At 38.0% G+C, this 16,488-nt stretch overlaps 1 protein-coding gene across 1 annotated transcript in view; it reads right to left on the reverse strand.

The window, feature by feature from the left end:
- Positions 1–16,488, reverse strand: part of LOC107822176 (THO complex subunit 2) — a 73,058-nt gene that overhangs the window by 24,538 nt on the left and 32,032 nt on the right. Inside the window, exons 14-18 of the mRNA XM_075241112.1 lie at positions 9,741–9,945; positions 9,402–9,644; positions 9,252–9,332; positions 9,048–9,167; positions 8,891–8,950 (exon numbers count right to left, since the gene is read on the reverse strand). Coding sequence (XP_075097213.1) covers positions 8,891–8,950; positions 9,048–9,167; positions 9,252–9,332; positions 9,402–9,644; positions 9,741–9,945 — 709 coding nt within the window. The remainder of the gene's footprint in view (positions 1–8,890; positions 8,951–9,047; positions 9,168–9,251; positions 9,333–9,401; positions 9,645–9,740; positions 9,946–16,488) is intronic.

The raw sequence follows: 16,488 nt of genomic DNA on the forward strand, positions 1-16,488 counted from the left end.
ATAAAATATTAGATGTTGCTAAAATTGAAAGGTGCGAATATACAATATTAGGTGTTGCTAAAATTGAAAAGTGAAAATTGAAAATACATTAAATGGAAATACATTAAATTTGGAAATACATGACAATTGAATATACATTAAATTAAAATACATAAAAATTAAAACTACGGTAAATAGCATAATAACTTAGTAGGGAGGTATGTCGTTTACAGATACACCAAAATCATTATAGTATTGAGTGAATGGGGTTGAGGATTGTTGAGCTTGTGACTGTGGATATTCTTGACTTCTTTTATACATTATTCGTTATTGTTCTTGCCGCATAATCGAGAATAAGTGTGATCTTAATGCACCAATTCAAGATGATTTGGAAGGTCCACCTCCAACAGTAGAAATGGCAGCAGATGAAAATCAACGATTTCAAGAATTTTTAGCTCGACATAGAAGAATTAAGGACAAAGATGCTCATTTTACACTTCGTAATGCATTAATTGATCATTTATGGGAGAATACTAGAGGTTGAGGTTGAATATTTATGTAGTATTTCAAATGAATTTTATCGTTATGTAATATGTATTTAATTAATCTTGTATCGCAATGATTTCACTTTTATTTGAATTATTAGTTAATCTATAATAATTGCTTACAAATTATATTATTTAAAATTTTATGGAATTGTTTTAATGGAAATTACAAATTAATGAAAATAAAAGATGGAATTTGTTTAATGAAAATTTAAAAAAAAAATTAAAATGAAAGATAATAATATAATATAGAAGAGAGAGAAGAATATTAAAAATTTTGGAGGGAAAATGGGGGAATGGTTGGAGTAAGTTGTCCCCAAAATGGGGATGGAGTAAGTTGTCCTCAAAATGGGGAAATCCCCATTTTGGGGACAAAAAATGAGGTAAAGGTTGGAGATGCCCTAAGAGTATACTAATGAAATAGCATTGGAGATATAATATGGAGAATCTTAGATTGTGGAGAGGAGTGATATATGGCATGAGAAGCAACTGGTGCACAGCACAAAGCAGATCATCCCATGCTATAGGCCTCTGGAAGCATATATCTAGGTTGTGGGAAGAGTTCCAACTTAACTCAAGGCTCAAGTTAGGGAGTGGAATACTCATCAAGTTTTGGAAAGATAAGTGGCTAAGAACAATGGCACTAAAAGATGAATATCCTAACTAGTATCAACTGGCAAGCAATCAAGAGTCTTCTGTAGGACAGTGTTGGCAGAATGGCTCTTGAGATCCGCAATTCAGAAGAAATATTCAGGATTGGTAGATGAATACCTAATGGAGTTGTTAGCTAACCTAGCAGGGATAACTGTCAACCCTCAGTTGAAAGATAAATCGAAATAAGGGGATTCTAACGACGGGGCATTTATTGCTAAGAAAGCATATGCACATCTCTGCTCCAAGAATGATTGATAGACCACTGGCCATGAAAATTAATCTGGAGAAGAAAATTGCCTACAAAAGTGATTTGCTTTAGCTGATGCCTAACTCAAGACAACCTCAGCAGAAGGAGTATACAAACAGTGAATAGGTGCTACATGTGTGATTTGAATTCTGAAAGCGTTAAGACTTCTTTTTGCATTGTATAGTAGCATATGATATTTGGAACAAGTTTTTCTCTATTTTTAGACTAGCCTGCGTCAAGCCTAATAGCATCAAGGAAGCATATGAAAGCCGGCGTTCACGGAGAGTAGGTAATCCATCAAACGAATTTGGGTAATGCCACCTGCTGCTATTTTTGGTGCATCTGGAATGAACGGAATCATAGATGTTTTTATGGGATCTCAACATGCACCCAAAGCAAAATGCTTGCACTGAACTTGTTTAGCTGGCTTAATCAGGCCCATGTAACTAGCTATGTTCAATTTTTGGATTGGGTCAGCTCCATACTGATGGACTAGTTTTTTGAATATGCGCAGGCACAATATCTTTCTTGTAATCATTTGCTTTCATCTTCTGCATGCTTTTTAATGAATTCACTTACTTCGTCCGAAAAGTAGGGGTCCACTGATGTTGTACATCTTACCACTTTCTTGGAGCTCCAAATAAATAAATTTACTTTCAAAAAAGGAACAAATTTGGAGGTGAAGATGTCCCCAGTGCATAAAATCAAGAAAAGCACTAGTTTATAACAGAATCTTTTTTTTTTTCACCACTATAGCTTACCGATGTTTCTTGGTAATTTACATTAGAGTTAAGAGTCTAAAGCAACTACCGGCAAAAATGTTACAGCATATTAGTAGCCACTTGGTTATAAAGATATAACAGAGAAGATAGAAGAGAGTCGCCAAGATGTTGTAGAAAATGGATATCTGTCTGCAAGAAAGAAAGGTTCAATTTTTACTTATGACTTTGTAAGCATACGGTAAAAGGTGGCAGAATGGACAGTATTGGGAGCACAACTAAGTAGAGGAATCATTGTTTTATGAGACAAATGAAGAATAGAACTGCAAGGAGAAATTAATGGGATTGCCATTTGGTACTTAACAAATGAAAAGGGATGCGACTAGTAGAGAATCTTTTAGTGGAAATAAACACTGATTTCAACTGGATGTTAACAGAAATTTATGGTCCTCTAGTAGAGGAAGGAAATGAAAGAATTACAGGATAAATTAGCTGCCATGAGAGGCCTTTGGAATACCATGAGTAATTGGTGGAGATTTAACATGGTAGGATATATTGGAGAAGTGGTAAGAGCATCCACATCAATGGAGAGATTTTTCAAAAGTCGCTCAGGAGCTACCAATGATAGATTACCCAGTACATGGAAGAAGATGCAGTCTGAAAGCACCAGCATTTTCTCTGCAAACAAGAATTAACAGATTTATGGTCTCAATCTAATGCAATGACTGTTGGTCTGTTAAAGCTAGTGTTACCAAGAATTCTTCAAACCACCTGCCAATCGTGTTAGAATGTGGTGACTTTTTCTTGACTGATGTCAAATCTTACTTCAAATTTGTAAATACATGGCTAGAACGTTGTGGAGTCATTGAAGAATTGGTGGACATCCTATTGGGTCCAATGCAGACCAGTTGTAGCGCTAGCAAAGTAATTGAAGATGATGGAAAATGATATCAAAAAACGAAACTGCAAACTTTATGCAAGAAGAATGGAAACCAGTGATAACGATACATATTGAAGAAATGGACCATCATGACTCGGAAGGAAGTACTCTGCAAGACTGCAAATGAGTTATTAATCAGAGATACATAGCACAAAGAGCTGGACGAAATCGCAAAGGAACAAAAAATTTGCTGGAGGTAGAGCCGACAAAATGGGCCATGTGGCTGTACATTTTATCAGCTCAACCCATCATTTGAAGCGGCTTTAACCCAGCCTTACGCAGGCCATGGGCTAACCAATAGGCTACTCTCGCAAGGACACAATTGTTACCAATCAAAAGTTGATGTCTGCTCTCCTAAACGATGGAATTCTCCTGAAGGCTGATTAAAAGGACATATCTATAGTTGAATAGTAAATACAGTCGTGTATGTCATGTATGACCGTGAAACCCATGGCAATTGCTCATTATTCTGAATTATTTCAAGCAAGGTTCCCTCATCCATATCATGGTGCCTCTATTTTTCTCCTATTTGGGATGAAATGCCACAGTTTCAAATAGGCTAGAAAAATGCCAGCCAACCCGACCCAAATAGAGTGCTGGGTTCAGCCAAGCCATTTTGACATCTCTACATCAAGGCATAAGACAAGATGTTTGTGAATACAACAAAATGTTTTTGCTTTTGCAAAAACAGAAAAATATCATAGAGGCAAAAGTCAAGATGTTTTTTGAATACAACAAGGCGAAACCAAAACCAAGTTGTTTCAGGTTATGTCCAATGCACATAGAAGCTATAAGAACTAAGCTGATAGCTGGAGGGAATCTGATTTAAGGCACTGAAGATATCAAGAGACACATCTTTAAGCTTTAATGAAAATCTGTTCAAAGAGGAAGAAAAATGGAGACCAAGCTGCTCTGCCAGTAAATTTTTACCACTTTAACAGCGGAAGGGTTGCAAATACCATTAAAAGAGGAGGGATTGGATATAGTGGCTAAAGTTATTTTCCAGGAGACTAAGCTCCTGGACCAGATGGGTCAGCATAGCATTATTTCAATAGGGTTCGCATATCTTGCAAGAGATATAATTAAGAGCATTTTTACACTAAGGGTACCTTCAAGAAAATTTGAATGCAACACTCATTTTCAACATCAAGTTTCAATGCAGCATTAATCCCCCTACCTCCGAAGAAGAGAGAAATTGGAAATTAGAATTTCGACCAATCAGTCATTCGAGAAGTATACATAAGATCATAGATGAAGTCCTATCTGAAAGGGCAAAGATCTTGAAAAGCTAATCTCCAGTTTGATCTTGAGGAAGGTCGATTAGGAGAAAGAGGAGAAAGCCTATGATCATGTGTATGTGCCGTCTTGCTGAAGATCATTGAAAGAACTAGGATTAAGGGAAAGGCTGATTCAATGGAACAAGACATGTACCCCAATACCAATCAATGGATCACAATAGGGTCTTCTCCCCATAAAGAAGTGAGGTAAGAGAGCTGCTATAAAATTATACGTAATAATCAATGGATCACCATAGGGATTCTTCTCCCAATAAAGGAGATTGAGGCAAGAGACCCAATTTCACTTTTCTTATCCCTGTTGGTGATGGAGACCTTTAGTTTGATGATAGCAAAAGTAACATAATGTATATGGTTAAAAGACTTCATAATTGAAGACAGAAGAGAAATATTAAAGTGGTGCACGTAAATGATTGGGAGATAGGCCGATCTGCTGATTTTCTTCTAGCTATAGAACCTTTGTTCCCCAGGACAGGTTGATTTGGAAATCTTACAGTAGTGGACATTCACAGTGAAATCTTGCTATGCTTCTTGAATTTTGCTGGTTTCAAGGTAGTTTTTGACCTTGGAGACAAATTCAGAAAACAAATTCTCCCCCACACGGTGATGTGTTTCACAGGTTGGTCAATCCTTGTGAAGCTGACAAGATTACATGTTACATTTAAAAGGGATAATACTTCCATTTCAGACAGTTTATGGCTTATACATAATTTCAAATAAAAGTAGCTTGTTCTCGGTTAACGCGGACCATATTATACAGGATTTGGCTGAGATTTTATGGTGCAATCACAAGAAGTTCCCTAAAGTATATCTGGCTTTACCCTTGGGTGCCAAACAGGACACTGGAATATGACAATATCATTGAGAAGTGCGAAAGGTAACAGGGACCAAGGAAGAAGCCATATTTGTCATATAGGGGTAGATTAAACTCTGGGAACAGTGTACTCGATGGTACTCCTGCCTATTTCTATTTGATGTCCTTAATCCCTATTCCACCAAATATGGAGAAATAGCTCAATAAATTAATAAATGTTTTTCTCAGTGCACGCAACACCAAGAAGAAGAAAATACACTTGCTAATACGGAGCACAGTTGTGAAAGATAAAAAGGAAGGAGGAATGGGTGAAGAACTTAAAGCTTCACAATGAAAGCTTGCTTCTTATTGAAGGGGCATTGGAGATATTATGAAAGAGAAACTCAGTGTAGAAACGGCATAACTATATAGTATGGGAAGAAAAATCACGATGGCACTAACCAATGACCGCCCCACACGGAGTAGCAGTATGGAATTCAACTAGAAACCTTTGGGATGAGGTCTTAGGCATACTAAGGTTGAGGTTGGCAATGGAAGAAAGATAAGACTGAGGTGGACAAACAATTGAATGGTACTTCTTGAGTCCCACATTGATGGGTGACAAGATCATCAAAAGGGAGGCACTCAAACTTGACTATACAATTGGTAGGAAAGATTATAGACTTGAACATACTCCTTCTTCCTCTATGGATAGGGCGACGTGACACGGAACGGATCAATTAGAAAGGAGAAAAAATTGACCACATGTCCCCATCTCAATAACCTTTCCCCTCTCGGCCTTGCAAGCAACCGTCGAAATCTATTGTGTTGTGGAAACAAGAATCGCTGACATGTCAACATTAAAAACAAAGAACGCGCAAGTAGAGCTAGGACAATTACGGTAGGAGGTCTACCCAATGCTAGATTCATAAGCGCACAATAAATCGATAAGAACATCATGAGCTGCCCCGTAATAAATCCACTTGTTACCGATACCTTGTTCTAAGTTCTTTCTTTCATAATCAGAGCTCCTATTTTATGCCGTCAGGTGGAGAACTCGAACGAAGAATTCTCTTTCTTCATCCTCAATCGAATCACGGTTCGTGACCCAAGATTCTATTTTATTATCAACCCATCTCTTAAGGAAAGGTGACATGCATAGATAGAGACTGAAGTAAGGGTTGATCGAAAACCAAGTGGATTATGCGCCTCTTTATATGATCTTGAGCAATCGTTACCTCATGGGTTAGCTTTTAGAATTGAGTTCAACCCAAGGTTTATTTCTTAAAAGTGCTAATTCGAAAGAATTGTTTCTAAGCAGTTTAGATTTATTGAGAAAGAATTCAAGAATTCAGATAGCAGATCTGACAACGGCACTTACCGTTCAACAGGAAATTTAATGATTGGGATGTAGGAAATGTTAATTCTTTGCCTCAGGAAAAGGAGTCAACGAGTGCTTGAAAATCTAATTAAATAATTTGAACTGACAGCAGAGATCGCAAATTCACCGTTAAACCCTATTATCGGGTTCTTCGGAAGCAGGAAAAAGGTGAAGACACCCAATTGAAATTGATTTGGAAGACCAAAGAAGCACCAGAGTAGGTTACTTTGTGTGGATTATGCATGGAACATGCTTGACTCGAGACAACTTATAAAGATGTTACATACTTGGTAGTACAAGCCTTTTTTAGGTGATGATTCCATAGAACCAATTAATAATTTGATGTTGAACTGCAAACATTCATGGCAGATATTGGTATATTTTTAAAATATAGTTGGTCTCCAGGGGTTGATGCTAGGAAGACTTCAAGCAGGCTCTCGAGATATTTATGCTTTCATGTAAGAGGAACATTATGAATGAAACAGAGAATGTAATGTGGCTTGTTAGACAATTAAGACTTCTTAAGCATATAAAAGGAGCCAAGTCTTTCTGAAAGCTTTTACTACCTCTTTAACACGGTCATTTACTCCCTCCATTTCAATTTAGATGATGTAATTTAACTTGGCACAAAGTTTAAGAAGAAAAAGAAGATTTTTGAAACATGTGGTCTTAAAAGCTTAAGGGACAAAAGCTTTGTGGGGCCATGACATTTGTAGAGTTATAAAAACTTCTCGTTAAGGATAAAGTGGGTAAAATGAAAAGTTAAAATTAAAATGTTATTAAATATAGAAATGTGTCATTCTTTTTGGAACGAGCTAATAAAGAAAGTGTGTCATCTAAATTGAAACGGAGGGATCAATAAATTACTCATCCAAAAGACAAAAAGAAAAAAGGAAGATAAGGAAAACAAAGGCCACCAGCGATACACATTACTATCCTAAAATTATGATCTTGCTGAAGTAGGCTGAGTTCAGCAAGTATCCAGAAGTCTCACTTCATGACTAGGACTGTCAATTCACAAGTGCCTTTACAGGTTTTCATTCTGGAGGTTTTCTGTTGCGTTGCTTGTCTGTTACTCCAAGAGTTAAAAGAAGAGTCTTTTGAAACTTGTGGTCAAAAACAAACCATAGGCTTCAGCAAAATAGAACTTTTGTGTAGCTATAAATCATCTCGTTAAGGGCAAAATGGAAAGTTTGAAGTGAAATTATTTCTAAATATAGAAATGTCTCATTCTTTTTAGGACAGATTAAAATAAAATCCATCATATAAATTGGAATGGCGGGAGTAACAGATTCCGACTAAGTTTTTCTATCTTTATTTCAGCCTTCAGCAACACACCGCCAAATAGGACATTCTTAATCTGTGCTATTTTAAAGAGTGCGAATACTAAGATGGATGTGCGGTCACACTAGATTAGATAAGATTAAAAATGACCAATTCGTCGGAAGGTGCAAGTAGCACACATTGAGGATAAAATGAGAGAAGGTCGCTCGAGATGGTTTGGTCATGTCCTACGTCACCTACAGATGCACCAGTCGGTAGGTGTAAAATACGAGGTAGACCTAAAACCACATGGATGGAAGTTGTCTCAAAAGACTTACAAACCCTTGTAATCATTGCAGACTTGACTAAAAATAGGATCCAATGAAAGAGAAAACCCCATATAGGTGATAGCTACTAGTTGGAATAGGTCTTAGACTTGGTAGAGAACTTCTATTATTTTTATTATTATAACTATTATTTATATATATTTATCTTTTTTACTTGCACTTTTATTTTAGTAATTATCATGATCTGGGTTGACCTAAATGAAAGGAATGAAGATTCATATCGCCAACCCCAACTTATTGGGACTGAGGCGTAGTTGTTGTTATTGTTGTTTGCTATTTTGGGGTTATGATATCCTTGTGGTGGTGCATATCCAAATCAGAAAATAAGGCTTGGTTTCAAGAAAGTAGCTGATATTTGGGGGAAAAGCTGGGCCAAGAACAAGAAAAAGAATTGAGGAATTATCTTGGCCGATCTTCAACTACTAACAAGGCCCACTAGATACGCATCAGTATAAACATCATTGTCAATACCAGTACTCCTCATCAAACTAGGAATTCACAAAAATCAATGCCTTTAAACCATATGAAAGATTAACAAGAATCTCAAAACTGCTGACACAAACCAACCCATTTACATACTGCTTAGCATTACATTTAAGATTTTCTAACAGGTCGAAGACATGCCGCCAAGCACACATGAGAGAAATTCATAAAGAAAAGTAGAAGCAGAAATGTGAGAAGAAACAATGCCCGGACCCGAGTCAGATACTTAAAAGTGTCTACTAACCTGAGTCAGATACTTAAAAGCGTCTACAACAGGTGTAATCATATCCCTGTAAGCCTCAATCTGTACAGATGAATTGCAAGTTACATCTTACACGTCACAACCAAAAATCTTGCAGGACTTGAAAAATATAGGCTGATAGGCTCCAATTAAATGATACCTGGTGAACGATTGTTCGCAATACTGTCATTGGATTAGCATGAGCAAGTTTGGCAACCATTCGACCGAGCTGCTTTAGATTTTCTTTTGCAAGGCGCTTCAGGATCCTCCTAGTGTCCAACTGTCACACAAAGTGATATTACAATTAACACATCGACATGACAACAAAAACAAAAAGCTTTATTTCTAGACAGCAGAATAACACCTTTGCTGTTTGCCTTGCCGCCAAAAGCATTGGAAATTGCTCATCATCTTTCTCCCATTCACCATATAAACGATAGCGTGCCTGATCAAGTACTTTTCTATCAGACCAAATAGCAGTGAGGGCTGTAATATGAAGGTTACTTAAACCAACCTCATATGGAAGGAGACTCATTAGTTCCCAGATCTCCAGTCCAACTGCAGGATTTGCTGGTATCAACTGTAAGGAAGGAAGCAAGCATCCTCCTAATGCTTCTTCAATTCTTGACCTAGCATCTTTCAGGTGTATACGAGGAGTTTGATCTCCAATTGTAACAGTTTGGGAGATAAAACCTGACACACCGCTAGCGACAAGCTGATGTGCACAAATGTAATAACCTCTTAACACTCTGCATACCTGATTATCACGAATAAGAAAAGCCAACGTTAGGAAATGTATCAAACACTTGTATTAGAGTCCTGGTAAATACACAAAATTTCAGGGGCGCCAAACCTTCTGTAGCAACAATGTATCTCGATAAAGATGAGGTCCAACAGAAGAAAGCATCTCAAAAAGCTCTTTTGGAAGATTGATAAAAGATCTACTGCTGGATGAAGTTGCCACTTCCATAGAGTCAGTGACGACTCCAGGAAGTAAACCCAAAAGTTGCATCTTATGAACAAGGTCATACGGTTCAGATATTGATCTTTCAATGAGCCTGATCACATGAATGAAAAATGGAAGTATCAGCCAGCCAGATGAGTACGATGGCCAAGGCAAAGATAAAGAAACAATAGGAATATACAAATCCATATATTAATGATTCTTACACAATTTTGATTTGTGCACTTTTTGCGAAAGAAAGATATGTTAGTAATTAGGTAAGTGAACTAGTGAAGAGTGTAAGAGAATGGAACTAGGAGGAGAAAGCTCAGGTTGACTATTCTCTCAGCTAACTGGATTTAGAGAGTGGAGTGTACAAGTCTAGAAAAGGAAGGATATCATAGGTTACGTAATCACAACGAATTATATCCATTTGTTCCTAATTTATACACAATGTTACAATATTCCCAGCACTCACCTTTCAAGCTAGTGCATAGAAGTCGCAAGTACAAAACTTGCTAAATATATAAATTTGTTATGGGACCAGCGAGGTAATCGGTGAATATATCTACAAGTTGATATTTCACTTCATGAACTTTTTGGAGTATCTTTTCTGATATCAATTTCTATATGTTTGGTCCTCCCATGAAACACTGGTCTAGTTCAATAATGAAGCCAACCTACTTATCACATACGAGCTCCATTTGACTAATCTCTCCAAATTAAAACTCTTTCAAGACCTGCTTGATCCAAAATCCAAATGATCAGATTGACACTATCACGTCCTGACATTTTGTTTTTCAACTCGATCTTGCAACTACTTCTTTGGTACAGCAATGGTGTCCAAGCCAGCTTGCATGTATCTTGACTATGCCACCGAGAACACGCTACCTCCCACCAATACAAGTATCATGTAACTCTTACCACTAAAGCTTAATCTTTCGAGATGACAGAGACGCTCCCCTGCCTAATGTGCAGTTGTCATGCCATCGGTCCTCATAATGTTTTCAATTCCTTGGAGATTTCTACAACGAATAGGAATCTCCGCATCCAATAACTACCACAAGGAGAATCCCGAAATTGACTAATGACACTTAATGAGAAAGCAATATCAGGTCGGATCACAGAGAGGCTCTGCCGCCTAATGTGCACTTGTCATGCCATCGATCCTCATAGTGTTTTCATTTCCTTGGAGATATCTACATTGAATAGGAATCACAACATCCAATAACTATCGCAAGGAGAATCCCGAAATTGACTAATGACACTTACTGAGAAAGCAATATCAGGTCGGAGCACAGTAAAATAATTTAACTAGCCCAACTAATCTCTTACATCTTCCAGGATAACTGAAAGGCTTCCCATGAACTAAAAAAGGCTAACACTCAAACCCATGTGTATCAGTAGGCCTGCAACATGCCATTCACGTCTTCTTAGGAATATCGAGGACATACTTCCTTTTTGAAATGACAATATGAATCTAGATTGAGCAACCTCCATACCTAAAAAGTACCTCAATAGACCAAACTTCTTGCTTTACAAATGCTAAAAAAGATTATGCTTCAAGCTTATGATTCTCTCCTTATCATTACTATACCTTTAACATAAACCATTATATATATATCCACATAGGATGATGATAGCACATAGAATAATTAGTTTCCCTCAAAGTCATACCAAATTCCTAAATAAATGTGCTGAATTTACAAAATCATGCTCGTGGGGACTATCTCAGGCCATTAATTGATCATAGTAACCAGCAACACCATATATTTTAACCCCTCCGAGCAACAAATCGCGCATTTACTCTGTACATACTTCAACTTCTAAATCCCTTCAAAAAGTATATTTTATTATCCAACTAGTGAAGATGTAAATGACGAACATTAGTCATAGAGAGGAAAAACCGACGAAAGTAATCTTAGCCGCTAGAGAAATGCATCAGTATCAAGTCCAAAAATTTATATATAATCCTTAGCAATCAAGCTTGCCTTTAGTCGATCAATTTGCCCATCTGAGCCAAAATGTATACCCACTAAACAATCATTAGTATATTGTTTTCAAGGTAGAGAAACACGCCTCAAAATATAAATAGTGTGTAACGCAAAAGTCTCCTCGATCATAGTATGTTGCCAAAGATCTTCATCTATAAGCTTTGGAAAAACAAGATGATAGAGATAATACAAAGGAATAATAAGATGGTGACACGCAATAATAACTCAGACAAGTATAATTAGGAATAGGGTTACAAGTAGAGCAAATACATTCCTGAATAGCAACACGAGAACTCTTTTGGGGAAACAAGTCCACAACAGGCAAAGAACCTTGGCTCCAAGTGAGAATCATCTGGATTAAACGATAAGCGCGGACATTAATGTTACGTCAAGAGTGGTGGAGCTATAGGAGGTGAAACTATGGAAGAAGTCAAGGGAAAGATAATAGTAGAATCCCCAAAAGCTGAAAATGATAAAATCGCATAAATGTTTAGGCATTCGGAAAAAGGGGTGCGAGGTTGAATCTCAAAGAAAGTAATATCGGGAGACATAAGGTACTGTCAAAGGTTAAGCGAGCAGCACAAATATCCCTTCTACACCTTCCCACAACCTAGAAATACACGTTTCATAGCTAATTTGTCTTTTGTCGTAGCTTTATCCACGCACAACACTCTACCGCCTTGTTCATTCCCCCCCCCAAAAATAATTAGGTCTTCAACCCGCTAAACATCATAAAGTCTATCATCGCCCTTATTACTCCTTTTTCCCCCCTCATATATACATCCCTATTAACCTTTACAGACTCTGCAGGTCCTCCTTGAATTTGCTATTGGCAACCCTATGAAAGAATTTAGTGTCTGTATCACCTTCCTCTAACCACAATGCCCTCAACTTTTGTCTCCAACTAGTTTCTTGGGCTAATGCCAAAAAAGCTAGTTACTCTTCAAACGCTCTTTCCTCTCTCTCACTTTCCTCCAACTCCCTCCCCTCTTCTGCCCTTTCTATGTCCCCAAACCCAACTCATCTTCCACTTTTACCCTTCCAAGCACTTCTTTGTTCCACACCTTTATGTCTTTTTTTAGCAGCTTCAACTTCTTTGCAAGTATGTAAAACATGCTTCTATACATGTTGTAGCTACTCCACCAACTAGTCACTTTTCACCAAAGTCTGTCGCTCGCAACCACCTATTCTCAAATTTGAAAGTAGATCTGGTGCTTCTTCCTCTTCTTCCATCCAACATAATAGGTGAATCATCTGATGTCAGCCTCGGGAGGGGAATCAGTAACACAATAAAAGCCAACTACTCCCATGTGGCACATTAAAAATCAATAAAGTCTCAAACTTGAAGTTGAGTCCTCAGATCTGGTCCAAGTGAAATTAGCACGTGTCAATGGGAGATTAATAAGTAAATTACTAATAAACTCAGAGAACTCATCCATTGCCCGAGACATCACCTTACCGCCTACCATCTCCTCTGGAATCTAATGGTATATTAAAATCCCCACCACCCAAACACCCATGGGATATTCCATTTCCCCAAAACCGTCATCATCTCTTCCAAGAAGGCACCTTTGACCCCTCCCCTATAGAACCATAAACACCCCCAAAACTCCATTCTATCCCATTCTCGAGTTTTCTAAATCATGCAACTAACATAAGCTCCATCTCCTCCATACTCTCCAACTTTCTTTCATCCCAAAGTAGTAGGATTCCTCTCGCCCCGAGCCAATATATAATCATATTACACCCACCTTCCCACACATTTCTCACAATACTAGATTCTCACAATACTACTTGCCACTAACTCTATATTAGTTTCCTATAAACAAATTAGATCAACCCTCCACTCTTTACAAATTAGGTCGACCCTCCACTCTCTTATCCTTGTCGGGATGATGGCCCTTTTTGCTTGGGTCATTCATCATTTCCCCGAAATCTAATGGTGTAAAAAATTTCTCCCTAACACCCATGGGATATTCCACTCTCCCAAAACCGCTGCCGTTTCTGGCACCTTAGACCCTTCCCCCATAGAGGACCATAAACACCCTCAAAACTGGATCTATCTCATTCCCGGTGTTCAAATCATGCAGCTAACATGAACTCCCTTTCTTGTACCTCTATAAAAATACTGCTTCCTTTCATCCCAAAGTAATAGGATTCCTCTAGTGTTTTTCCAAGCCAATATACTGTCATATTTCACCCACTTTCCCACAATACTATCCGCAATTGACTCCATTTTAGTTTCCTACAGACAAATTAAGTCGACCCTCCACTCTCTCATCCATGTGTTGATGGTGACCCTTCTGTTTGGGTCATTCATCCCCCTCATATTCCAACCAATGATCTTAATATCCATCAATAACTTCTTTGGGCCTATTATTGATTCCCTTGCCCACATTACTTCACATTCCTATCTCCCTATCTCTTCTTTCGTACACCAGTATTTTGCCCTCCCCGTCTTTGTTACAACCACCCCTAAATTCCCCGCTCCCCTCCCGCTTCATCGAACTGATCAAGAACTGAAACAATCATCTTGGGATGATTGATTGTCTATTTCTGTCGCCAACGAGATTACCTAAGAAGTACCGAAGACATCAACATCTACAATAATTGAAGATCTGACCTTACTCAAGCCATTACAAACCTTGCCCGTCATATCCTAACATTTTTTAGCCCCTCCTTCATTCTTTTATGGCTTAGTTCACCAGAGCTTATGTCAGATCCCACAGCTATGACGGACAAAGAAACATTTGGTTCAACAATTATTTCTCGCAAATTGGCTCCCCCTATATCTCCTTGTTGGGATCTCCACTTGATTCTTAGTTTTCTAAACCATTAACCGACTGCCAAATCTGAGAAGCATTGTTTACGATGCTGGCAGGCTCGCCGGATATGTTGTGGTGACAAAGCCCTCATATTTATCATGTTTGTACTCGATTCCAAGCCTAACGGGCCATTTCAACCAGTACCCATTTTTGTCCATCCATTCCGCAGTCAATAGCACCATATTTTCGACTTACAAAGTTGTCGAAAATGTTGTAACAAGTTCTCAGCCCCTTTTACCCTTTCTCATTTCTTATTTCATTAGAAATCTAATCGTATTTCTCTTAGAAATGGATTACGAGCCACCAAGGGGTGTTTTCATCGTCTCTAGAATAATTTCTTAGGCACTAAATTGATTTGTCCAGCCACTCCCGCTATCTAAAGTCCGAGAGGGTCTCATATGATTTGATTTGGTCTAGCAAGCAAGTTCACCCGTTTTGAACCAGTTCAGATTTCTTCTCTATACAATTTCATTTATTCAAAGGTATTTTGGTCTTTTCATCCTAATAAAATTATTTCATTGACTATTCCTTTCAAATTTGAATTCCCCTTCTTCATTGCAACTATTCGTTATTGGCTATGGAGTCGTACTTTCTGGCCAAACCATCTCTTTTCTCGCCTTCCTTGCTTCAGTCTTACTTTCCCCCTCCCAACCCCTTCTTCCCCTCATTTCACCCCTTCCCCAATCCTCCCTCGACGCCTCTAACACCTCCCGGCAAGATTCAGGATAATGCCAAACTCTAAAACTTACATCTCCGTCCTCTAAAACCATGGACACAAGAATATTTTTACCTTTCCTCACATATACCTTAATTGTTGAAGTGATACTTATACTACACCACAAATCCACAAATCCTCCAAAAATGTCTACAACCTTTCTAAGCAAATCAATGCACCAGAAATGTATTAGGATGCCGGCGATATTAATCACAACAATCCCATCCCTAACACTTCCCTCTACACAACCTGACCTATCTAGCACCTTTCCAAACTCAAGAAATCATTGTGCATCCAACTTTGACCCTTCTTTGAACACTCGTAGATTCCATCTCAAATTTAACATGAAAAGGGAAAGTGATATCCCAAAGTTGCACCAGCTTCAACCTTTGTCCACACTTCAAGCCTCAGCAACCCAAGCAAAAATCATCTCTAATGAGCCCACCCATCTTGCAAACTTACCCACCAGGCATGTCATCATAAAATCTCTCCTCTATGTGTATTCATGCAACATTCTAAACTAGGGATCCTTTCCAACTTCGAACTTCCAGAAGCTTCCCTCTGTGTCAAGCTTTGGCCAGTCCAAAGTATTTTTGTATGACTAAAGTTCGAATTTATCTGCTTCTGGAGAAAAGAGTTTCTCTTTCTAGTATCCATTTTTACATACTAAGTCTGAGAAACTTGTTTGAGTATTCAAGTTAAATATTATTTTCACTCAAAAACTTCAATTTTTCCAAATGAAATTCATGTCAAACACAACTTCAACTTTCAAATGCTCCTTTTTTCCTTCAACTTCAAATAATCTATTTTTCAACTTCACTTAAGTATCGTCCAAGTAGGTCCTAAATATCCTCAAAAGCAATGAAAGAAAAACGTTACCAAAGTTTTGTATTGAACCCAAGTGCCAAAAATAAAGTGAAATGTCCCAAAAAAATCACACCGAGAAATAGATTGGCCCTCTTGAACTACGGTTCTGATGGCTAGAATGCACCAGAAAATGTATGTGTCTAGTTAGACTAAAGAGATAAACCCACACACAAAAAGACATATCTCATTGGAAAATGGAGGAATGTCTCACGATCCCAGACACGTGAATTGAAGTGTCGTTGATAGATATTCTATCA

This window comes from Nicotiana tabacum, chromosome 20 (assembly GCF_000715075.1).
Source record: "Nicotiana tabacum cultivar K326 chromosome 20, ASM71507v2, whole genome shotgun sequence".
Taxonomy (NCBI): Eukaryota; Viridiplantae; Streptophyta; class Magnoliopsida; order Solanales; family Solanaceae; genus Nicotiana; species Nicotiana tabacum.